The following is a 25878-nucleotide window of genomic DNA, read 5'->3' as shown; positions in this document are numbered from 1 at the left end:
TTATTTAAATGCTTCCTGTAGTTATTTGAGCGTTTCAGAACAATGTGAAGGAATTCTGGTAAAGACTTTCAAATAATTTCATAATTTAAGAATATATCATTAGTTCATGTAATTATATTTATTAAGGGATTTAATTTATTATATAATTTATTGTAATAATAATACAGTTCTCAGTCTTTTATGCTCAATTAAAATTAACATTTTAATATATTTTAAAATGTTATTTATTCCTGTGAATCACAATCATTCTAATATGCTGATTTGGTGTTCAAGAAACATTTCTTATTATTATTAATGTTGAAAAGTAAGGAATAATAAAAAATAAAAAAAAGTCTTACAGACCCCAAACTTTGAATGGTTTGAATGGTAGATATATTATAAATATAATATAATATAATATAATATAATATAATATAATATAATATAATATAATATAATATAATATAATATAATATAATATAATATAATATAATATAATATAATATAATTTTTCTGTGTAATACCATAATACAATCCAACCGCATAAAATGATAAAAATGTGCACAAAATCAGAGGAATTCAGTGGAGGCAAAGACTTTTATAAAGAATTAATATAAAACATCATCTCACCTCATCATCTGTATATTGCTGTCTTCATCCACATGTACCTTTTTGTAGCATGTCATTTTGCTGCTAAAAATGAACTCAATTACATTGTCTATTTTTGTACTTTTCAGCTCATCTCTCATGGAGAGCTATGTCTGTCTCAGATCCCATCATTCCCATCCAGTTATTGGCATCTCATTGCCTCTTTTCAGTCTAATAACCCTCCATATATTAACTCCACTACTGGTGCAAAGAGAACTCATCCTTACATTGTTATTAAATGTGTCAGTCTCTCTTCCAGAGCCCACTTTCCTGCCCGAGAACTTTAAAAAGAAAGACGTGGTTGAGATTCTCTCCCATAAAAAGGCCTACAACGCTTGTGAGTATAAGTAGGGTTTTGTTGGAGTGCAATCATCTAGATTGAGCTCTGGGTTGAGTCAGGTTTGTTGTCTGCTGTGACGCAGATGTGTAGGAGTAGGTTAAAGAGGTGCTGAAGCACCTGTGTGAGAATTTTCCCATTGAGAAGGTAAAGAATCCACGTCTTATTAAATCTGGCTGCCCTGTTTAGCTATCCTCATAGCACATCTGAAGCTGTCCCCGAAGGAACTGCGGAACATCCTCATGACCATGAGCACAGAGCGTCTGGAGCCCGCACACATTAAACAACTGCTGCTTTACGCTCCCGACGACGAGGAGGTCAAACAGTTTCAGCATTACGACCAGGACCCTGCCAAGCTCAGTGAGCCTGACCAGTTCGTCCTACAGGTGCTGTTTTACCGTAGTTCAAGGCTGTTTTACCTGAGCTCTGTATTAAATATAAATAATAATTGATTCTTGTGGGCTTGTTCTACAGATGCTACTAGTTCCTGAGTATAAAACCAGACTGAGGAGTCTTCTTTTTAAGACCACTGTGCAGGAGAAAACAGAAGAAATGAGAGCCGCATATGAATGCATATACAAAGCCTCATCAGAGCTCAAAAACAGCAAGAGGTTGGCCAAGATCCTGGAGGTAAAACACTTAATTCAGCAGATATACAACTAATAATGAATTTTAAGTGTTATCAATTCTGGATCTTCTGCAAAGGAGTTGGTGTTTCTAAGCCATTCATTTACTATCTTAATTATAAAAATTATTCTTACAATAAGTACTGTTTTTAGTTTGTTTTAGCAATGGGAAATTATCTCAATAATGGTCAGCCCAAGACGAATAAAACAACGGGATTCAAAATAAATTTTCTTACTGAGGTACGTTTGCAATAAAATGTTTTTATTAAACATTGCTCATATTATATACGTTTCTTTTCATTTCTCCTAATTATGAATTAAAATTCCTTCCAGCTAAACACAACTAAAACAGTTGATGGAAAGTCGACCTTCCTCCATATTCTTGCCAAATCACTATGCCAACACTTCCCAGAACTCCTCGGCTTCGCCAGGGACCTCATAACAGTGCCACTAGCTGCTAAAGGTAAGGTGTCAGAACAAATTCCTGTTAGAGTTTTGTACATACACTGCTGTTCAAAAATTTGGGGTTGTTACTATTATGCCCTTTTTCAAAGTCTTGACTTTGTTGTTCATGCTTGAATTTTCATATTTACATTGTTGCAGCACCTCTCTTCCCAGTCTGTCAGTAATGTTCTGTTTAGTTTCGGTCTCTATGAAGCCCATCCTTTCAAAATGTGCAATGTGCTCTGATTGGTTCACTGGATCAGTGTGTTGTGATCGGTCAACTGCTTCAAGTGTGTTTCGGAAATGTCACACCCCCTAGCATAACCGCGAGTTTCAGCACACTACTAACCCAACTCAACCAGGTCTCGCTCCTTTATTTTGCGTATGCCTTGGGCGGGAATTATTTAAATGAGGAATATTGTGACATGTACTGTATGTTCCCGGAAGAAAACTCAAGGTTATTATGGAGGCATTTCAGGGAGTTCAGAAAAAGTTCTTACTGATATAGAGAATAACTCCAGTTGGAGTGCCTTTGTGCTTTTTCATGCACAAACAGCAACATTACACACTAAAAAAAGTTTAAAATATAAAAAGCATAATAAAATAACCTCTTTAAATGTTTTTGAAAGTGTCTTTTATGCTCACCAAGGCTGCATTTTTTGGTTAACACTACAGTAAAAACAGTAATATTGTGATATACACTCATCGGACACTTTATTAGGTACACCTTGCAACCACTTGGACCACTTTTGCCTTGAGAGCTCCCAAAATTCTTTGTGGCATAGATTCAACAAGGTCCTGGAACGATTCCTCAGACATTTTGGTCCACATTGATATGAAAGCATCACTCATTTGTGGCTGGACATCCATGTGAATCTCCTGTTCTACCACATCCCAAAAGTGCTCTCTTGGATTGAGATCTGGTGACTGTAAAGTCCATTTGAGTATAGTGAACTCATTGTCATGTTCAAGAAACCAGTTTGGGATGAGTTGAGCTTTGTGACATGATGCGTTATCCTGCTGGAAGTAGCCATTTAAATTACCTTTCTTCCCCAATATGATGCTCAATTTGAACTTTAGCACATTGTCTTGACCATGTCTACATGCCCAAAATGCATTATGTTGCTTTAAATGTTGAAAACAGTTGTGCTGCTTAATATGTTTGTGGAAGTCATGGATGAACTTCATTTTTCAGGAATGAAGTTCAAAGAAAAGTATTCATTTCTTTCCACAACAACAACAAAAAACCTTACTGACCCCAAGTTTTTAATGGTAGTGTATTTTTTCTTTTGCTGTTGGATCAAATGGAAATGCAAAAATAATATTTGCTAAAGTGCAAATTATTGCAAATGTATTGATGAATCATTGATGTTCACACACGTTTACTAAAATGCAGTAAATCAGAGGACTGTTACTGCTGACCTCAGTGACCTTCACTCCACCATCCAGGACATAAGAACCGCCTGTGTAAAAATCCCAGCTACTACAGAGGATCGCTTCGCAGTGGTTATGAGTGTATCCACCAATCAACAGCTTTTTTATGAATAAGTTTGATGGTGACATTTATTAAAAACTAAAGAAGTTAATTCTACAGTTTGAGTCATCAAATAATCTGTTATCCTGTGAAAATATATCTGTCTATAAGAAGCAGTGTATCGACCCTTGACCCTGATATTAGAGCTTCCTGGAAAACTGTCATCCAGCTGTGCAATCCTTAGACTCCTTGCAGCAAAGAGCAATGGATGAGTTTCATAAAGTGGCCTCCTACTTTGGAGAAGACAGTAAGGCCACAACCACAGAAGCCTTCTTTGGCATCTTTGCAGAGTTTATCTCCAAATTTGAGGTGAGTTTCTTAATTATTTCGGTAACACTTTACAATTAGGTCCTGTTAGTTAACATTGGTTCATGGAGAGGTTCCCAACACTGCACATTTGAGGGGCTGTTCACACGACACTGTTTTCAACTAAAAACTGAAAACTTTTTATGTGTTTTGGCTGTTCATTTACCTAACAGCTGTGCTTTGGGGTCCTGAAAACGCAAACATTTGAAAATGGGTTTTTGAAAATGATGCAGTTATCATCTCTGTGTAAACTACAGAGATGTGAATTTATGAAAATGGTGACGTCATGCACATGTGTATTGCATGTTCAGTCTATAGGCGCAAAGTGACATCAACTACTGGCCTGGCATGCATAATACAGCATTTTTAATCATTTTTGTGGATCCATGTGAACGGGGATCGTTTTAAAGGATTCACTTTCAAATGAAACTTACCCCAAGCATTACTCAGCCTATAGCCATCCTAGGTGTATATGACTTCTTTCTGATGAACATAATCGGAGATATATTAATAAGTGTCCTGACGCTTCTGAGCTTTATAATGGCAGTGAGCGGGATCAACGAATATGAGCTGAAGAAAGTGTCTTCATCCACATCCATCCATCATAAACGTGTAACCTACTCCACACGGCTCCGGGGGGTTAAAGCGTTAGTTCTCCCAAAAATTATGTCATTAATGACTCACCCTCATGTCGTTCCAAACCGTAAGACCTCCGTTCATCTTCTGAATACTCAGATATTTTAGATTTAGTCCGAGAGCTTTCTGTTCCTCCATTGAAAATGTATGTTCGGTAGACTGTCCATGTCCAGAAAGGTAATAAAAACATCATCAAAGTAGTCCATGTGACATCAGTGGGTTAGTTACAATTTTTTGAAACATCGAAAATACATTTTGGTCCAAAAATAACAAAAACTACGACTTTATTCAGCATTGTATTCTCTTCCGGAATCCTTTCCATTGAATTTATTCCATTGAATCCTTTCATCTGTTGGTGTTGGTAATGCACTTTTACGTCCCCGTGGTTGTTTTTGGCGATTAGGACATCCGCGACATGCACACTTACGCACCATTTTAAAAAATATAGCAATACCAAACTACAAACAATGTAGAATAGCTTGAATACAGTGTGCTTTTCCCTCAGACTGTAAACGAAGCTCTGGCGCACCAGATAACACGTCAGCAGCGTCTTACGTCAGCAGCATCACTGCGGAGTCGTGAACCACACTCCGGAGCAGAAGGGGGCGGTAATGCACCAATAAGCTGGATGCCAACCGCAGTAAAACAGGAAAGAAGAAGAAGCGGAGTCATGAACGCGGATTGACAACAGACCCGGAAGAGAATACAATGCTGAATAAAGTCGTAGTTTTTGTTATTTTTGGACCAAAATGTATTTTCGATGCTTCAAAATGTTGCGGATATCCTAATCGCCAAAAACAACCACGGCGACGTAAAAGTGCATTACCAATGCCGACAGATGAAAGGATTCAATGGAAACAATTCAATGGAATCAATTCAATGGAATCAATTCAATGGAAAGGATTCCGGAAGAGAAGAAAATGCTGAATAAAGTCGTAGTTTTTGTTATTTTTGGACCAAAATGTATTTTCGATGCTTCAAAAACTTCTAACTAACCCACTGATGTCACATGGACTACTTTGATGATGTTTTTATTACCTTTCTGGACATGGACAGTCTACCGTACATACACTTTCAATGGAGGGACAGAAAGCTCTCGGACTAAATCTAAAATATCTTAAACCGTGTTCCGAAGATGAACGGAGGTCTTACGGGTTTGGAACGACATGAGGGTGAGTCATTAATGACATAATTTTCATTTTTGGGTGAACTAACCCTTTAATAAAGGCCTTCTAAAGTGAAGCGATGCATTTGTGTAAAAAAATCCATATTTAACACGTTATAAAGTAAAATATCTAGCTTCTGCCAGATCGCCTTTCATACTCAACTTACGAAGAAGTTGAAGTTCAAAAAGCTTAAGCTACGTCCTACACCTTCCCTATTTCGGAAAAAAAATTAACTGACGCGACTCCAGTTCTGTTTTATTCGTAAGTTGAATATGGAAGGCGGTCTGGCGGAAGCTAGATATTTTACTTCATAACTTGCTAAACATGATTTTTTTTTTTTTTTTTACACAAATGCATTGCTTCACTTTAGAAGGACTTTTTTTAACCCCTTGGAGCCGTGTGGAGTACATGTTAATGATGGATGGATGTGAATGGAAACACTTTCTTCAGTTCATACTAGTGACCCCTGTTCAATGCCATTATAAAGCTGGGATGCGTCAGGATATTTATTAAAATGTGTTCATCAGAAAGAAGAAAGTTTTACACATAGGATGGCTTGAGGGTGAGTAAAGCTTGGGGTAATTTTCATTTGAAGTTCACTACTAATCCTTTAACACAAAGGAAAAACGTTTCCGTTTTTAGTACATCATTGTCATGCAAACATACCCTTAGGTGTCTCCCTGATCAAACACACCAGATTCAACTCATCAGCTCATTAGTAATGGCTCCTAGACCTCAGATGGGTGTGTCGAGTAAGAGAGACAAAAATGTGGTTGGAACACAATGCATTAACTAACATTATCTGTAACAGTTTACTTAAAGTCTGTATATATAATGCATTATAAAAGATTTTTAATGCATTAATTATACATTGTAATGGACCTTATAATGCATTGTATGGTCTCAAAAATAATTGTAACCACAGTTATAATACAGCATGTTACCTTTAGAAAGTATAATGCATTAAAACACATGACCAAACAATTTCTGATGTAACAAGGAATCTGCAAATATTATAATGCATTTTAACTTTGGTTGCAATTATTTATGGAAAAAAAATATAATGCATTATAACACACATTATGAATACCTGTTAACACTTTATTTTAAGGTCTTTTAAGTTGCTTATACGCATGCATATTACTAGAATATTGGCTATTTATTAGTACTTATTAAGCACATATTAATGCCTTATTCTACATTTTTAATCCTACCCAACACCTAAACTTAACAACTACCTTATTAACTGTTAATAAGCAAGTAAATTAGGAGTTTATTGAGGAAAAAGTCATAGTTAATAGTTTATATGTGTTCCCTATACTAAAATGTTACCGAATACCAAATTACAATGCATTATACAGTACATAAAGGCTTTACGTAAAAGGTTTCCACATTATCTAACAACAAGCACTACATTTGTTACAGTATTTATTCATATTTGTTAATGATAGTTTAAAAAATACAACTGTTTTTTAGTTCATGTTAGTTTGGGTCCATTAAATAATAATAGTTGTATCTGGTAATAATAATATTGGTAACATATATATTTTGGTCACACCTTATTTTACAGTGTCCTTGTTACATGTTACATTTAGTAAGTGTAGTAATAACTATAAATGATGCATAATTACATGCAACTAACCCTACACAAACCCCAGACCTAACCCTATAGGAAGTATATGTAGTTAATTATTATCACACAGTACTTAAATGCATAATTACACTGTGCCACGGACACCTTAAAATAAAGTGTAACTAATTTTTTAATTTCATTGTTAGTTAACTAATGTAGTTAACTAATGTTAAAGTGTTAAAGTGAATAAAATGAAAATGATGTCATTAATAACTCACCCTCATTTCATTCTAAACCCACAAGACCATTCATCTTCGCAACACAAATTAAGGTATTTTTGATGAAATCTGAGAGGTTTTTTTAATCTCCTATAGAAAGCTACAAAGCGACAAGAATACTTTATTTGCCAAAAACAAAACAAAATAACTTTATTCAACAATTTCTTCTCTACCCCATCAGTCTCCTACACAGTTGACGCAGTACAGCACTGCCATGTTTACGTCCGAATACTGGCTCAGTACTGGCCAATGCTGTTCAACGCTGAACAGCACGACGCATGCGTGTGCCAATACTGAGTCAGTGTTCACAGAAGCCCTGCAATTTGTCTTCAAAGTAAACTGCGTAGGAGAATGACAAAGTAGAGAGGAAATTCTTAAAAAAAGTCATTATTTTTGTTTCGTTTTTGCACACAAAAAGTATTCTCATTGCTTCATAACATTAAAGGTGCCCTAGAATTAAAAATTTAATTTACCTCGGCATAGTTGAATAACAAGAGTTCAGTACATGGAAAAGACATACACTGAGTTTCAAACTCCATTGTTTCCTCCTTCTTATGTAAATCTCATTTGTTTAAAAGACCTCCGGAAAACAGGCGAATCTCAACATAACACCGACTGTTACGTAACAGTCGGGATCATTAATATGTACGCCCCCAATATTTGCATATGCCAGCCCATGTTCAAGCATTAGACAAGGGCAAAACGTCTGGATGTGCACAGCTGAATCATCAGACTAGGTAAGCAAGCAAGAACAATAGTGAAAAATGGCAGATGGAGCAATAATAACTGACATGATTCATGATAACATGATATTTCTAGTTGTTGATATTTGTAAATTTTCTTTCTAAATGTTTCGTTAGCATGTTGCTAATGTACTGTTAAATGTGGTTAAAGTTACCATCGTTTCTTACTGTATTCACGGAGACAAGAGCCGTCACTATTTTAATTTTTAAACACTTGCAGTCTATATAATTCATAAACACAACTTCATTCTTTATAAATCTCTCCAACAGTGTAGCATTAGCTGTTAGCCACGGAGCACAATCAAACTCATTCAGAATCAAATGTAAACATCCAAATAAATACTATACTTACGCGAATAGACATGCTGCATGACGAACAGTTTGTGAAGATCCATTTTGAGGGTTATGCTGTGTGAACTTTGTTTATGCAATGATAGAGTCGAGAGCTCTGAGGGGGCGGAGAGCGCAAGCAATTAAAGGGGCAGCAGCCCTGAATCGGCGCATTTCTACTTATGCCCCAAAATAGGCAGTTAAAAATTTTTTTTTTTTTTTTTTAAATCTATGGGGTATTTTGAGCTGAAACTACACAGACACATTCAGGGGACAACTTAGACTTATATTACATCTTGTAAAAAAAATTTCGATAGCAGCTTTAAGGTTAAACCAATGTAGTCATGTGGACTATTTTAACAACATCTTTACTACTTTTCTGGACCTTGAATGTGGTAATTTCATTGCTTACTATGAGAGATTCAAAAAACTATTCATCAAAAATATTTTAATTTGTGTTCCGAAGATAAATGAAGGTCTTATGTGTTTGGAATGACATAAGGGTGAGTAATTAATGACAGAAATTTCATTTTGGAGTGCCATTTAACAAATGGATTAATGAATATATATATATATATATATATATATATATATATATATATATATATATATATATATATATATATATATATATATATATATATATATATAATAGCTTATTTATGTTTTGTTCATCATGGTGGTCTTGCGTTTTTGTTGCGTTGTTCCCGAGCTTGTTTTGTACAGTTAACAATAAAAAAGGGAGAAAATGGCACCAAATTCATCTGAAGTGAGAGTTTGCTGTATTTCTATTCAATAGAGAGCACTGAGTGAGACACAAGGAACTGAAAACCCCAGAAGCCCCCGAATAGCTTCACCGTTGGCCTGGTGAAACCAACAGCATCTGCTGTCTAACCCAGAATGCCCATGTGCCAATAAACACAGAGAACTTGATAGCGTGAAAAGATGAACCTTACTTTAAAATGTCTTAGATGAATTAAAAATATCTTTAGAATAAAGAATATATATTTTATACAGAACTTCAGCCTGTTCTTTGAGAAAGTATATGAATATAGCTTAATTATTAATAATTTTGTTTTGAGATTTGCTGCTTAGAATGTAACAGGAACATGAACACTTCAGGTGGAGAACATTGATGGTATTTTTGATGGTATATTTTGGTACCGAGGTGAATGAATGTTTCATGATGAATTTACTCATCCTTAAGCCAAATGTATTTTAACACAAAAAAGAAAAAAAAAAGTTTTAAATGAGATATAAATTCTTCACAGTATTAGTGTTTTATTGATGTACTCCATTGTGATTCGTTGATACCACAGCCGAACAAGAGTGCACACCCTTCATAGGTGAAGCTAAAACTATTTTCCAAATCTGTGATCATTTGTAATGTATTGCAAGACTAGATGTACAGTTGATCGGTTCCATCTCGCATGAGAATCTGTGGTAGGTTTGACATCACGAAAAGAAGATGCTAAAGCTCGCATTATTAAATGGCAGGAGGGTACACATATCATCTGTGTTCTTTTAACATGAGTATGTAGCTTGTCTGACTTTTTTAGGTATTATTGTTTAAGGTAACATAATGCATTTCTTCCTGACGTCTTCTGTTCTGAACAAATGCATGATCTTCCTTATTGCCCGTCTTTGTGTCATGTGTATTTTTCTTTGTCAGAACCTTTGTTATTTCTCTAAATCAAAGATGATAGATGAGGAGAAAACTCCAAAATTTGCATTTGCATGTAGCAAAGTATTTCTATTTATGTAATGTATTACCGTTTTGATTGTTTCTGTATCAATTTGTTATATTGAACTTGTTTTACTGAATTAATTAATATTTGTGTACAAATTGTTGGCGTGATTAGCCTAGTGTTTTCCTGAGCAGTTCTATATCGGCTTCAATATCAACAGGCCACATATTGCTGCGTTTTATTGAGATGTTTAATTTGTTTTGCCTGAATAAACACACGCTTTTGCGGACATTCATCTCTGTGTATTTTTTTTTTTTTTTTTTTTTTACTGTAACTGTATCCATGGAGCTTTGGCATTTCTGAGTCACACTTTGATGTTTTTCCCTCATTAAAACATTGAACAAAAAGGAATTAATATTAATTTTGGAAAATAGTTGCCAATACTACTGATGTTTATCTAATTAATTTCCTGTTATTGGCATTATTCTTAAGGGTAGAAGATTTTTTTCCACATATGAAAATGAGGCAATGAAGAATAAATGTACGTTAGGTTGTACTGTTGATTGACTGAATAAATAATGGAAAAATTCTATAAAATGGCATTTATGATTTTTTTTTAACAGTTACTTTATTGTTATATTTATCAACAATATAAATTAAATTTAAATTAAAGGTGTAACTTCAACTGTATCTAATGTCAAATTGTAAAGACATTTTAAAAGATACATTTACACAAAAATCTTTTTTTTTAAAGGCACTTTCCATATCCAATAGGAATGTCATCATACTGTTCTTGTTAGGCAACGCTATAAGTGCTTCAAATACCAAAGATCTTAGATATGTATATATAGCCCTGTCATCATACAGAGTAAAGAGGATACATGAAAATGACTGTTAATAAACCTCTGCCTGCCACTTCAAGACCTTCAAACTGTTTAATCATACATGAACACAAAAATGTAACTTACTGAGATTAAATTCTCTCTCCATAAATAAATGATACATTTTGGAATGCTAAAATGAGATTATTTTATATCAGGTCCTTTACAATAATGCAGAAAGATCTGAAAGGAGAAAAGCAAAACGTAACTAACAACACAAGGTCAAAAGTTTAGGTTTATTTAGATCCAATATTAATGCATGAATATATATATATATAAAAATAAATATAACAGTGGGTACGGAAAGTATTCAGACCCCCTTAAATTTTTCACTCTTTGTTATATTGCAGCCATTTGCTAAAACCATTTAAGTTCATTTTTTTCCTCATTAATGTACACACAGCACCCCATATTGACAGAAAAACACAGAATTGTTGACATTTTTGCAGATTTATTAAAAAAGAAAAACTGAAATATCACATGGTCCTAAGTATTCAGTCCCTTTGCTCAGTATTTAGTAGAAGCACCCTTTTGATCTAATACAGCCATGAGTCTTTTTGGGAAAGATGCAACAAGTTTTTCACACCTGGATTTGGGGATCCTCTGCCATTCCTCCTTGCAGATCCTCTTCAGTTCTGTCAGCTTGGATGGTAAACATTGGTGGACAGCCATTTTTTGGTCTCTCCAGAGATGCTCAATTTGGTTTAAGTCAGGGCTCTGGCTGGGCCATTCAAGAACAGTCACAGAGTTGTTGTGAAGCCACTCCTTCGTTATTTTAGCTGTGTGCTTAGGGTCATTGTCTTGTTGGAAGGTAAACCTTCGGGCCAGTCTGAGGTCCTGAGCACTCTGGAGAAGGTTTTCGTCCAGGATATCCCTGTACTTGGCCGCATTCATCTTTCCCTCGATTGCAACCAGTCGTCCTGTCCCTGCAGCTGAAAAACACCTCCACAGCATGATGCTGCCACCAACATGCTTCACTATTGTGACTGTATTGGACAGGTGATGAGCAGTGCCTGGTTTTCTCCACACATACCGCTTAGAATTAAGGCCAAAAAGTTCTATCTGGTCTGATGAAACCAAGATAATCTTATTTCTCACCATCTTGGCAAACTCCATGCAGGCTTTCATGTGTCTTGCACTGAGGAGAGCCTTCCGTCGGGCCACTCTGCCATAAAGCCCCAACTGGTTAGAGGGCTGCAGTGATGGTTGACTTTCTACAACTTTCTCCCATCTCCCGACTGCATCTCTGGAGCTCAGCCACAGTGATCTTTGGGTTCTTCTTTACCTCTCTCACCAAGGCTCTTCTCCCCCGATAGCTCAGTTTGGCCGGATGGCCAGCTCTAGGAAGGGTTCTGGTCGTCCCAAACGTTTCAATTTAAGGATTATGGAGGCCACTGTACTCTTATGAACCTTAAGTGCAGCAGAAAGTTTTTTGTAACCTTGGCCAGATCTGTGCCTTGCCACAATTCTGTCTCTGAGCTCTTCAGGCAGTTCCTTTGACCTCATGATTCTCATTTGCTCTGACATGCACTGTGAGCTGTAAGGTCAATATAACAAAGAGTGAAAAATTTAAGGGGGTCTAAATACTTTCCGTACCCACTCTGTGTGTGTGTGTGTGTGTGTGTGTGTGTGTGTGTGTGTGTGTCTGTGTGTGTGTGTGTGTCTGTGTGTGTGTCTGTGTGTGTGTCTGTGTGTGTGTCTGTGTGTGTGTCTGTGTGTGTGTCTGTGTGTGTGTCTGTGTGTGTGTCTGTGTGTGTGTCTGTGTGTGTGTCTGTGTGTGTGTCTGTGTCTGTGTATACAGTACAGTCCAAAAGTTTGGAACCACTAAGATTTTTAATGTTTTTAAAAGAAGTTTCATCTGCTCACCAAGGCTACATTTATTTAATTAAAAATACAGTAAAAACTGTAATATTGTGAAATATTATTACAATTTAAAATAAAATGTTTTCTGTTTGAATATATTTCACAAAGTAATTTATTCCTGTGATGGCAAAGCTGAATTTTCAGCATCATTACTCCACTCTTCAGTGTCACATGATCCTTCAGAAATCATTCTAATATGCTGATCTGCAGCTCAAGAAACATTTAATGTATACAATTGTACAAAATATTTGTGTACAATATTTTTTTTCAGGATTATTTGATGAATAGAAAGTTCAAAAGAACAGTGTTTATCTGAAATCTAATCTTTTGTAACTTTATAAATGTCTTTACTGCCACTTTTGATTGATTTAATGCATCCTTGCTGAATAAAAGTATTAATTTCTTTAATTTCTTTTCAAAAAAAATAAAAATAAAAATTCTTACTGACCCCAAACTTTTGAACGGTAGTGTATAATGCTACAGAAGCTTTGTATTTCAGATAAATGCTGTTCTTTTGAACTTTCTATTCATCAAGGAATCCTGAAAAAAAAAGTATACAACCGTTTTCAACATTGAAAATAATCATAAATGTTTCTTGAGCAGCAAATCAGCATATTAGAAAGATTCTGAAGGATCATGTGACACTGAAGACTGGAGTAATGATGCTGAAAATTCAGCTTTGCATCACAGGAATAAATTACTTTGTCAAATATATTTAAATAGTACACAGTTATTTTAAATTGTAATAATATTTCACAATATTACTGTTTTTTACTGTATTTTTGATTAAATAAATGTAGCCTTGGTGAGCAGACGAAACTTCTTTTAAAAACATTAAAAATCTTAGTGGTTCCAAACTTTTGGACTGTATATATATATATAATTAGTTTTGGGACATCTGCCTTTACGTGCACATGAACTTGAAACTTTCTTTCAAAAGTTTTCACACCCCGACTCTTAATGCATCGTGTTTCCTTCTGGAGCATCAGTGAATGTTTGAACCTTTTTTAATAGTTGTGTTTGAGTCCCTCAGTTGTCCTCAGTGTGAAAAGATGAATCTCAAAATCATACAGCCACTGCTGGAAATGGTTCAAATATGCAAAAATGCTTGAAAACTGATGAATCTGCAGGAGCTGGAGGATTTTTCTGAAGAACAGAGCTCAGTTTAACTGCTCAGCACAAACAAGAGACTCATGAACAACCATCACAAAACATAAAAACAGTCGTGGATCATCAGGTAACCACACACAGTATTGAGAATCAATGGTTCACATAATTATGAATGGGGTTATTTTAATAAATTCAGCTATTGTTTTGTCTTGTGAACTAAATGCAAACATCTTTTATGTAAATTATCTTACTCAGGACAGTACTAAACAAAAAATAACATGCATTTTTTTATTATCCCTCTTATTTTATTAAAAAGGGGTTCACATACTTTTTCATGCCACTATATATATATATATATATACATGCGCACACACACACCTACCATGTAGGAAGTTTATTGCCTAAAGCTGTGCTCAGTAGTTGCTTCTCATCACTATGGTTTCTTTCATCACATATAAAACAATTTCAATTTAATATTTTTTTCTTTTGTAAGTAGCCATGTAAAAAGCTAGATATACAGTACATGAGTAGAATGTAAAATATAAAAGTAGAGAAGACGCTCTGACATTTGTCAAATGTGTTATTTCCTACAATGACAGCTTAAACTCTGACAATGTACGAGAAGACTTGAATAGGTTAAATTAATTAGCATATAACATTTAATTCAACGGAATGTAAATGTTACATTTGACAAGTCAACAACTACATAATGAAACACTAAAAGACCAGATCTTGTTTCACTTTTTTTAATTTCACTTTGAAGCAGTAATACAAAGCATTTTTTTTCAAATTCCTTAAAGATAAAGTCTTCTGACATGAAGCCTCTGAACTTCAAATGCACCATCAACATTTAGTTTCATAAGTGTGAAGTCAGTTTACTTTCCAAACCTTGGTAAAATAGCTCTTGTAAGTGTACTTAGGTAAGGCAGCATGGTAAAGGCAAGGAAAATGTATAAAGAAAAGCTAACAGTGATCATGATCGCCTACATTTTTCTCTCACATGAAAATTGATCAGAATCGTGAACATGTCGAATGTTTTGCCTTTGAAGAAGAGAGCATGAAGCAGTGTCATCATGATTAGCAAGCCGTTCACACTTAATAACCAATAGTGTTGATCATCAGTTCATCGCATATCATAACATGAATGACAAGCCGATGACAATCGCCATTCTTATGATGTCTTGTCAAAATGGTTGCAATATCAGCAAAACAATTTTGGGTTATTTAAATACTTGTGATTGAGAGTTTATAGAATATGAGACAAGGAGGAAAAAATGTAAGCAATTACGTCTGCTCTTAGCTATTATACAGTAAGAATAACATCCAAGTGGCACATTTTTCCCCACTTTGGTACCATATCTTGGGTAAAAGGAGGGAAATACAAAGCTATCCTTGTCAAGGCCTGGTAAACATACAAACAAAGCAATAACATAAGGTTTCCATATCAGAATATCACTAAACACATGTTTTGACCTTTTCCATCACATAAACTGACAGCTGAACACTTTGTTTCTAATTTTAGCAAATCAAATGTCCAATAACAAATGACCTCTTTCACATACGAACCAGTCAGGATTACTTCTACACATAGCTGAGTAGCGCTCTACCACATATATTTAGGTCCAGTCATATTAATGCCCCAAAATTATGAAAACATCAGCTGTGAAAGGCAGATAATGAATCATTCAGCATTTATATACTTTAAACCAATGTATTGCATGTAACTAGTATCCAAACTGGAATAATAAGGCTTGCAAATGAAAATAAGGAATGTACTGTATTGGCTGACTGGAGACCTGCAGTCACAAACTATACAAAAAGCCAGAGTTTTTGCTTTTGATCTAGTGTCTTCCACCTTTTAATTTGAGTATTTGCTTTGTTTAGCTAAGGCCACTTAAGACTCACCTCCAAGTACCTCATAACAATCAATTTAGTTTCTTGTTCACCAAAATCGCCCATCACTTTCGCCCATGTATTCCTCATGCAATACAGGTCATTTTTTGCTGCCATCACAATGAAAAGGCAGCTTTAAATAAACATGCTACATCTTGGGGCGTTTGTTTCCCTGGTGCCACTGGGATTGTTGATTGTCTTAAGCGTAGGATTTTTAAGAAGTACAGCCAAGATGATAAACACTTTGGTAATGTGAGAAGAGCAGCCCTTTAGCAAACCTTTGGTGTTAAGGGAAAGGGTGACAGGGCCAAGGCCATCTTTACAGGACGGTGCTCTCTGTGTCGAGGTCTGAGTCCTTCAGTTGGGTAACAGGCCTCTCAACAGCAATGTCAGGAACAAGAGCTCGACCAAGTGCTTTAAATGTCATCCCCGAATCTGCAAGGCACAAGATTAGGAAGTTAGACCATTCAGATTAATGTCTGCTCTTGAATTGATGAATTGAAATTCTGCTTGACTTGCAGTGACGCCATGCTGACAGGAAGAGATCAATTAATATTTTACAACCAACATTTATTTTACAGAAAAGTAAAATTACAACACTCTTCATTTTAAAAACTGGTTCAAAATGGTGCCAAGTTTGAATCTCTACTTCCTCTAAAATGTTACACATTAAAGGGTTAGTTAACCCAAAAATTTAAATTCTGTTATTAATTACTGTCCCTCACGTCGTTCCGCACCCCTAAGACCTTCGTTCATCTTCAGATCACAAATTAAGATATTTTTGATGAAATCCGATGGCTCAGTGAGGCCTGCATTGAAAGCAAGTTAATTAACACTTTCAAACGCCCAGGAAAGCTACTAAAGTTATATTAAAACAGTGGACAGTGGTTCAACCTTAATGTTGTGAAGCAACAAAAAAACAAAATAACGACTTTATTCAACAATATCTAGTGATGGGCGATTTCAAAACACTGCTTCATGAAGCTTCGAAGCTTTACGAATCTTTTGGAATCAGTGGTTCGGAGTGCCAAAGTCACGTGATTTCAGTAAACGAGGCTTTATGTCACGTCATAAAAAATTTTTAAATGTTTTTTTAAATTTTTTTTTAAATTTTCAACTGTGTAGCAGTTTGATACACACTCTGAACCACTGATTCGAAACAAAAGATTCGTAAAGCTTTGAAGCTTCATGAAGCAGTGTTTTGAAATCGCCCATCAATAGATATTGTTGAATAAAGTTATTTTTTTGGCACACAAAAAGTATTCTCGTCGCTTCATAACATTAAAGTTGAACCACTGTAGTCACATGAACTGTTTTAAATAGAATTTTAGTAGCTATCTGGGCATCTGAAAGTGTAAATTAACTTGCTTTCAATGGAGGCCTCACTGAGCCATCGGATTTCATCAAAAATATCTTAATTTGTGTTCTGAAGATGAACGAAGGTCTTACGGGTGTGGAACGACATGATGGTGAGTAATTAAAGACAGAATTTTAATTTTTGGGTGAACTAACCCTTTAAGGATTTCTGTAACATCTCACTAAAGCAAAAATAGCTGAATTACATAATATTTACATGAATAATTTGTTAATTGTTGACAGTTTGTTGTTGTATTTAGAAACCTATCAAGTGGCTCTATTTATTACTTGACATGGTATTTAAAAAAAATATTAAGCAGTAAAGCGTAAATATTGTAAACATAGATTATCAGTCAGTCTCAGTCACTACTGAGACATACCAAAATGCTCTCACGACACTGAGGAAGCCAGAGTTTTCACAGCCAGGTGGTGCAATTCTAAAATGTTAGTCTGTTAACTCTTCTCTTGTTTTTTAACTCTGTCACTTAGAGCTGAACACGTTCATTCATACAGTATAATCTCTGTGTAGGCTGTGTAGCTGTAAAAGCAGTGGTATTACAATTGAATCCACTTCATCAACAAAAAAGAATGTGATATCTGCTGTAAATTCCTGGTACGAGAAATGAGAATTGTCAGACTTAACAGCTCTTTTTTGATTTAGCGACAATGTTTATAACAATTCATTTCTAAAATGTTTGCTTCTTTACACAAAACTGACCAGATAAAAGGCATCTTAGCAGACTTGGCTTGTTGCCTTTGTACATCCGTATCCTAACTTTCAGCTTTCAGACAGCCTGAAACCTCACAGAAATGCAAACAAACATGCTGTTAAACAGAAGCTAGTGTGACGGAAATAAAAGAGCTTCACCCATTGTTTTGAAGGCAGCACTGCAAATTCCATTGCTGTCGCTTCCTGTGGCTGGAGGCTGGGGTGGAGGGGGAACAGTAGGTCTGTTACGTGGTTTAGGCACAGGCCTCGGCCGAGGAAGCGATCCTGACTGGAACACCGGGGGAGCGGTGGGACTGGGACTGTCGTGAAACACTGCTGTGGGCGGAGGGGTGCTTGGAGGAGTGGGAGTGCTTGGAGGGGAGGGGTCTTCTCCGGGGTCACCAGGAGCAGTGGCTTGGGGAGGGGGCGTGGCCTGTGTGGGAGGCTGAGGGGGTGGATGGTTGGGTGCCTGAATAGGAGGCTGGTTGCTTGTGTGGCGACGAGGGGTCGTGTTTGTTTGAGCCTGTGGTTGTGTGGGGCTCAGATTGGTAGGAGAGTAACTAGAAAGCGGCCTAGGGGAGGGGCTGAGGGACTGAGGGGTGCCTGAAGAAGTTTGCTGTACTGACTGATTGGATGGTTGGCCTGGTGGAGGGTTCGCCGGTTTAGGAGGAGCTGGGGCCGGCTTCTTTGTACCTACAAATAAAAAGAGAACTTAAAACAAGCTCTTTCTGAGCTGCTCTTGTGATATACAGGCCCTGATATGCCCTCAGCGAAACTGAAGAACGAACTAATGTGACATCATCTCAAACAAAACTAAGTTTATTTTAGAGTACGAAACAGCTTGAAAAGTTTGCTTAGACTGGTAAACACAGTCAAACTACCACTGGTTCGTAGTGATTGTGCAATCGCTAGGTGTGCTCTGGGGCTCTGCCTTTTTTGACATGGAAACCTCCAATTCTAGTAATGCGCTTATATTCGCAGGTTGGACAGACGGGCCAAGTAATAAAAAATAACATTCCAATTAATATCGGGTGGGTCGAAAGTGAATGAAATGAACTGTTAATGGTAAAATGCAACGAACGTGTCACTCTTTTACTTTCGTTTTCAACAACATATATCTGGACAAACCAATTAAGGAAAACATATGCTTAGAGCACTCCTAGTGGTCATTATATAAAACAAAAGAAAAAACCTACATAAGATACTGCTTAAAGGAACACTCCACTTTTTTTGAAAATAGGCTCATTTTCCAACTCCCCTAGAGTCAAACAGTTGAGTTTTACCGTTTTCGAATCCATTCAGCCGATCTCCGGTTCTGGCGGTACCACTTTTAGCATAGCATGCATGAATCTGATTAGACCGTTAGCATCGCGCTTAAAAATGACCAAAGAGTTTTGATATTTTTCCTATTTAAAACTTGACTCTTCTGTAGTTAAATCGTGTACTAAGACCGACAGAAAATGAAAAGTTGTGATTTTCTAGGCTGATATGGCTAGGAACTATACTCTCATTCAGGCGTAATAATCAAGGAACTTTGCTGCCGTATCATGGCTGCAGCAGCGCAATGATATTACGCAGCGTCTCTCACAAACGTCTCCATGGTTGCAAGGCACGTTCCCTGTGCAAGCAGGGGTTCACAGGCGCTGCGTAATATCATTTCACTGCTGCAGCCATGGAACGGCAGCAAAGTTCCTTGATTATTACGCCTGAATGAGAGTATAGTTCCTAGCCATATCAGCCTAGAAAATCACAACTTTTTATTTTCTGTCGGTCTTAGTACACGATTTAACTACAGAAGAGTCAAGTTTTAAATAGGAAAAATATCAAAACTCTTTGGTCATTTTTAAGCACGATGCTAACGGTTTAATCAGATTCAATGAACTATGCTAAGCTATGCTAAAAGTGGTACCGCCAGAACCGGAGATCGGCTGAATGGATTCGAAAACGGTAAAACTCAACTGTTTAACTCTAGGGGAGTTGGAAAATGAGCCTATTTTCAAAAAAAGTGGAGTGTTCCTTTAAAGCTGCAGTCAGTAAGTTTTGCCTCTTTGCCGCCATCTCTGTTTGAAACCTGCAATTGCAATTATTTGTGGAATTATCATCTTTAGGTGGGTATTTCTCATATTTCCTGCGAAATCCTACCAGTACCACTCAGATTATAAAACATTATTACAAGATTACTATTGTGAATCAAGCTAAGGAGATAGTTTTGAACACAGATGGTTATGTACTTGCTCAATAATTGATTTTGGATCATTTTTAACCAAAATAAAACTTATGGACAGCAGCTTTAATTGCTTAACAGCTTTAACTAAAAATATACACAAGCTTAACAGAAATTATTCTGATAAGAGTGTTTTCTAACATAACGTGGGAAATATTAAAGTGTTTGAAGCTTAATTATTTGTCAGGCACTAATTTGCAGATTCTCATTAAGCCACACAGTCCATTTGCTTAAGCAGCAATGGAGGCAAAACATATCAGAGAGAAATTTCAAAAAGGAAAATCAAAACCAAAACAAAAGGCAGGTAAGAAAAGGTAAGACGGTAAGGAAGTGTCTTAGTGAAGTAGTTAACCAGGATGAATCAAGTGCTGGGTATGTGATATATGTATATGACAATAAACTAATAAAGCCTATATCTTTAGGCTGAATGTATTTAATTTCGTGTGTGTTCAGGAAGTTGCAGTGATGGAAACAGTGACATTCCATTGTAAGTTTGAAGGGAGTAAAGCCTCTGTTTAGGGTATTAAGGACATGTAATTTTGCAAAAGAAGAATTTTACTTTAAATAATTATTCATTTTAAAGCAGCCTACTTCAGTGTAATATGATACATACCTGTATCATCACGCTTAACACTGAGAATTAGAATAATTTGTAATGTGACGATCGGGTGCGGATGTCTAAATTATAGAAAATCATATATGTTTGGGTGGGCGGCGGGTGGATGATTTATTTTTAACAGCGGATTTGGGCATCTCTATCCGAATCATTCGTTCTTTTCAGTCTGTCGAGGTCAGACGTGGGTAAAAACATGCACACAGAAGAGCTTCTTTATAGTAGAAATTAAATTAAAGTTGTAATTCTTACTGAAAGTGACACTGACACTGTTTTTCATGTTTAAAGGGATAGTTCACCCAAAAATGAACATTTGGTCCCACTTTATATTAAGTGGCCTTAACTACTATGTACTTACATCAAAAAATAAGTACAATGTACTTATTGGGTTCATATTGAATTGCAAAACACTTTTGCTGCTATTGAGGTGGGATATGGGTAAGGTTAGGGAAAGCTTTGGTGGTATGGGTAGGTTTAAAGGTAGGGGTAAGGTGTAAGGGATGGGTCAACAGTGTAATTATAAATGTAATAACAGAAATTAATTACAGATGTAATTACATGCAGGTGTTTTTAAAATATAAGTTCAATGTAAAAACGTGTGTACACAATAAGTGCACTGTATAAAATGATTAATTTAAATGTAAGTACACAGTAGTTAAGGCCAGTTAATATAAAGTGGGACCGAACATTTTGTTATCATTTACTAACCCTCATGATGTTCCAAACTTGTATGAATTTCTTTCTTCAAAAGAAGATATTTTGAAGAATGTTGGTAACCAGTGGATGGTAGCCATTGACTTCCATAGTATTTTTTTTTCCTACTATGGAAATCAATAGCTACCGTCAACTGTGACTACTAACATTTTTTAAAATATAATGTTCAGCAGAAAAAGAAATCCATACAGGATTTGGGACAATTTGAGGGTAAGTGATGACAAAATTTTTATTTTTGGGTGAACTATCCCTTTAATATTGTAAAGTTGCTATCTTTAAAGCAATCTTTTGTATAAAGTGCTATATAGATAAACGTGACAGGACTTGACTGGAGTGCCGAGCTAATGCAAGTATATCCACGTCACTTTGATTGGATGACTTCTAAACTGATATCTTCTCATTGCTCTCATTTTTGCTGCGTTAATTTTGTTATTGAGTTATCGCACAACACATATTTACATATTTAGCTAAACGCGGGTGATGTTGGGATGTTCACTAACAATATTTTGCTGATCAGGCATTTCAAACTTATTTTTTCCTCCAAGGGAAGTATGAAAAATAACTTTTCTGTAAGCATTTCAGAGCCTAAAGACTTTTCAGGTAAGTCCACTGACCTCTGCGAGCCATGTGAGGACTGGGTCCTGTAGATCCAGCCACAGGCGTCCCCACACTCAGCTGTCCTGATCCTCCAGTGCCATTTCTCTGAGCTGGAGGAGTCGAAGCAGGGTCTCGGTTCTTTGAACTGTTAAGCAAATGGAAAGAAAAATCAGCCAATAATATATAATAACATTCCACAACATTGAAATTCCACAAAAGGAAAACAAATACAAACTTCAGCCTTTTCTGATGGAATACTGTAATATTAAAATCGCTGAAATGTTTAAAACCATAACCATTCAGCATTTTTTTTTATTTAACCCCCCCCCCCCCCCCCCAAAAGTTTGTATTCCAGAAAAAATGTGCAATTTTGTTTTTAAAGTCTTTTAAAATTTTACAATTTTAAGATTCACTTTTAAAACTATTACAATTTTTAAATGAAATCATTTCAAGCCTAGCCTAATAAAAGCTGTTTTGTTTGAAATGGAGTAGTAGATTAGGGACAGACATGTTTAGATCGCATGACCAGTCAAATACTACTTGCTTTATCTCATAAACTCCCCTGCTATCAGACATCTTCACTCATGAAATAAATTAAATGATCATAGCTAATTGCCATTTGTTACTGAAAGCCAGAGTTAAAAGATCCATTTTGTCCCTCCACAGCTACTCCATGTGCATGCGGGGCGGATTCATTAATGCATTGCACTGGTCCGGCACATTGCAGGAGTCTTACCTGATCTCCTCAGTATGCTGAGCTAGAAGCTGCTGTGCTGCTGCCAGGGCGGCCATCCCCAGTGCCAGCCCGGGCTGGCAGCTCTCTAAGGCCAGGCCCGCCTGCGCAGGCTGCTGGAGCAAGAGTTCAGCCATAGGCTGACCCCCTGCACTACCTGCAGCCTCCACTGGGGGCAGCGGGGGCTGGAAGGCAGGCGAAGCGTGCTGCTTTCTAGGTACAGTATTGCCTCTACGAGGATTGTGGTCCATTAATTTATTAGCAGAGCTACAGAAAGAAAAGACAGCAAAGACACCACTAGTGCTAATACGTTCCCAGGAGAGCGACACCACAGAAACCAAGAGGGTAATCTGCATTGGTAGAAATCCCACTAGCATCACACATACTGCAGGGTTAAAAGGGAAAAGCAAGCGATTTATCAGTAGAACGGACAATACCCGAGAGGTTAATAGTGAATGTAATCTAATCAGCTGTTTTAATTGCTCAATTAATGTGAATTGATCAATTAAATTGGATTCTAATCAATTTAACTGCACATCTTTGAGAAGCAAGAGATAACCAGCACGACTGATTCAGGGAATCAGATTGTTAATTAAAATTTTGTATGAAGGTTTACCTGTCTCTCCGGGGCATTTCACCATCTGGACCCACCATGCTGCCCGGTCTCTTCCTCTCTATGGTGCCCGAGTCATAATCTGGCGGGGTCAGGTGATTAACGTTGTTTGGCAGGGGTGCGGGCATTGAAAACATGCCGGATACATTAAAATCCACATCTGAAGGAATAACACGAAACAGGTTAATCTTAAAACTGATAGCAATACCTTTTTCATTGGAAAATACTATATATTTAAAGCTTTATGGCCCCTACCTTCAGGGAAAAACCAATCTGCATGCTGAATGATGGGTTCGATAATAGTAACCACATGGACAGAGGTTGCAGCAGCCATTTCTGCTAGGCTCCTGTGGATAAAGAGAAGAGAGTTTATAAAAAGGCATAATTAGAATGTGTTAACATGTTTGCTGGATATTGCGGAATATTCTGACCCCTCGGTTTTAGCCCACAGGAGATTGGGTCCAAGAACAATGGCAATGTTGCTGGGGGTCATCTTGTTAGCGTCACTATCCTGTGCGAGCTTAGCAAGGAACTTAATAAGGTATCTGCAAAACAGAGCAAATGCCTGAATCAGAAGTATGCAATTTAAAAACAATTTTTAATCACCATCTGGAACTCCTTTGTTGTTGTTGTAGCAAACGGGAAAGCGGGATTCTAAAGAAAATAAACATTGAACACATGGTCTTCAATTATAGGTATATAAAAAAGTTCTCTCTTTTTTTACACTACAAAGTAATTTCCTTTATTTATTTATTTTTTAAATATATATATATATAAACACTACCCGAGAAGAAACACTGCACAAGTTTAAAAAGTCATTATTATTATTGGTCATCCTTTACGTCTGTCTATGGGTTTTGCCAATTTCAATGAAAAATTTATAGGAAAAAAGCTTCAGACTCCATTGGATACTCAATCTGTCGATAAAACCTCATAACTCCACCCCGCCCCTCGAGTGAATGAAGTGCTGCACGCAGTTTGGACCATCTCTGCTTGTTTCCAACACAAGCGTAAATAAAGAACTGGTTGTTTGAATAAGTACAGCTTTTTCTTTACTCAAGAATCCTTATATTTAGAAAAGGCTAAAGTTTTATGTATTTAAGAAACGGAAAGTGTCTTCGTTTAGCATTTGTTGTTGAATACTGTCTTAAAAGGGCACCCTTTTTAAAGTTTTGATTTTGTTTTTGATTTTGTTCTACTAGAATAGGTTTCCATGCCTGAATTACTTTTCACATATTTTACATTATTGCAGCATCATTCTATTATGATGTGTACTGTACTTTCTGGAAGAAAATTCAAGACTACAATTGATGCACTTCAGGGAGTTGAGGGAGTTCTTACTGATAAAGAGAATAACTCTCTTTGGAGTGACTTTGTGCTTTGTAACTTTTTCAAGCTCAAACAGCAACATTACACACTAAAGATAGCCTGTGCGTAGTATTTCATGTTTTATAACATAAAATTTTGGCCAAATGACAGAAAAATCTAAGCGCCCACATAGCTACAGTAAACTTTATAACCTGTAAGTTGATGAAAACGCAATGCGATGAACTTACTGTTTCAGTTGCAGTCGTTCAATGGAGGACAAACCCTTGTAACTGTATTTGAGCTTGATTTTGGAAAAATGTTATTAATATACTGACACATGCATGTGTCTTACCATATATAAAGTCACAATATCAACTTTGACAACACAGTGTTTAATAGTGTTTTTTTTTTTTTTTTCCATTTCCTGAAAGGTTTTGGACATAGAGTTCTGCCTGACAATGCCGATATTCATACATTCTTGAATATTAAGTCTTAAAGGTGCCCTAGAATCAAAAATTGAATTTACATTGGCAAAGTTGAATAACAAGAGTTCAGTACATGGAAAAGACATACATTGAGTTTCTAACGCCATTGTTTCCTCCTTCTTATATAAATCTCATTTGTTTAAAAGACCTCCGAAGAACAGGCGAATCTCAACATAACACCGACTGTTACGTAACAGTCGGGATCATTAATATGTATGACCCCAACATTTGAATATGCCAGCTCATGTTCAAGACATTAGACAAGGGCAGTATTAACGTCTGGATCTGCACAGCTGAATCATCAGACTAGGTAAGCAAGCAAGAACAACAGCGAAAAATGGCAGATGGAGCAATAATAACTGACATGATCCATGATATTATGATATTTTTAGTGATATTTGTAAATTGTCTTTCTAAATGTTTCATTAGCATGTTGCTAATGTACTATTAAATGTGGTTAAAGTTACTGTATTCGCGGAGACAACAGCGGT

General features: G+C 36.3%; 2 protein-coding genes across 3 annotated transcripts in view; one reads left to right on the top strand and one right to left on the bottom strand.

The window, feature by feature from the left end:
- Nucleotides 1–10645, top strand: part of grid2ipb (glutamate receptor, ionotropic, delta 2 (Grid2) interacting protein, b) — a 37771-nt gene extending 27126 nt beyond the window's left edge. The window contains exons 16-23 of the mRNA XM_067369367.1: nt 875–964; nt 1154–1350; nt 1439–1594; nt 1744–1830; nt 1924–2053; nt 3431–3549; nt 3713–3877; nt 9400–10645. Coding sequence (XP_067225468.1) covers nt 875–964; nt 1154–1350; nt 1439–1594; nt 1744–1830; nt 1924–2053; nt 3431–3549; nt 3713–3877; nt 9400–9471 — 1016 coding nt within the window. The 3' untranslated portion in view covers nt 9472–10645. The remainder of the gene's footprint in view (nt 1–874; nt 965–1153; nt 1351–1438; nt 1595–1743; nt 1831–1923; nt 2054–3430; nt 3550–3712; nt 3878–9399) is intronic.
- A 4233-nt stretch (nt 10646–14878) lies between these two features.
- arhgap17a (Rho GTPase activating protein 17a) overlaps nt 14879–25878 on the bottom strand; it is a 45218-nt gene continuing 34218 nt past the window's right edge. The window contains exons 14-20 of one of the 2 annotated variants that reach the window (XM_067370248.1): nt 24026–24139; nt 23850–23941; nt 23598–23754; nt 22985–23248; nt 22266–22393; nt 18260–18793; nt 14879–16470 (exon numbers count right to left, since the gene is read on the bottom strand). In XM_067370248.1, coding sequence (XP_067226349.1) covers nt 16355–16470; nt 18260–18793; nt 22266–22393; nt 22985–23248; nt 23598–23754; nt 23850–23941; nt 24026–24139 — 1405 coding nt within the window. In that variant the 3' untranslated portion in view covers nt 14879–16354. The remainder of the gene's footprint in view (nt 16471–18259; nt 18794–22265; nt 22394–22984; nt 23249–23597; nt 23755–23849; nt 23942–24025; nt 24140–25878) is intronic. The other variant, XM_067370249.1, reaches the window with a different exon arrangement.

Source organism: Chanodichthys erythropterus, chromosome 19 (genome assembly GCF_024489055.1).
Source record: "Chanodichthys erythropterus isolate Z2021 chromosome 19, ASM2448905v1, whole genome shotgun sequence".
NCBI lineage: Eukaryota > Metazoa > Chordata > Actinopteri > Cypriniformes > Xenocyprididae > Chanodichthys > Chanodichthys erythropterus.
Note: the sequence above shows the minus strand (reverse complement) of the source record. Positions and strands in the feature narration are given on the sequence as shown.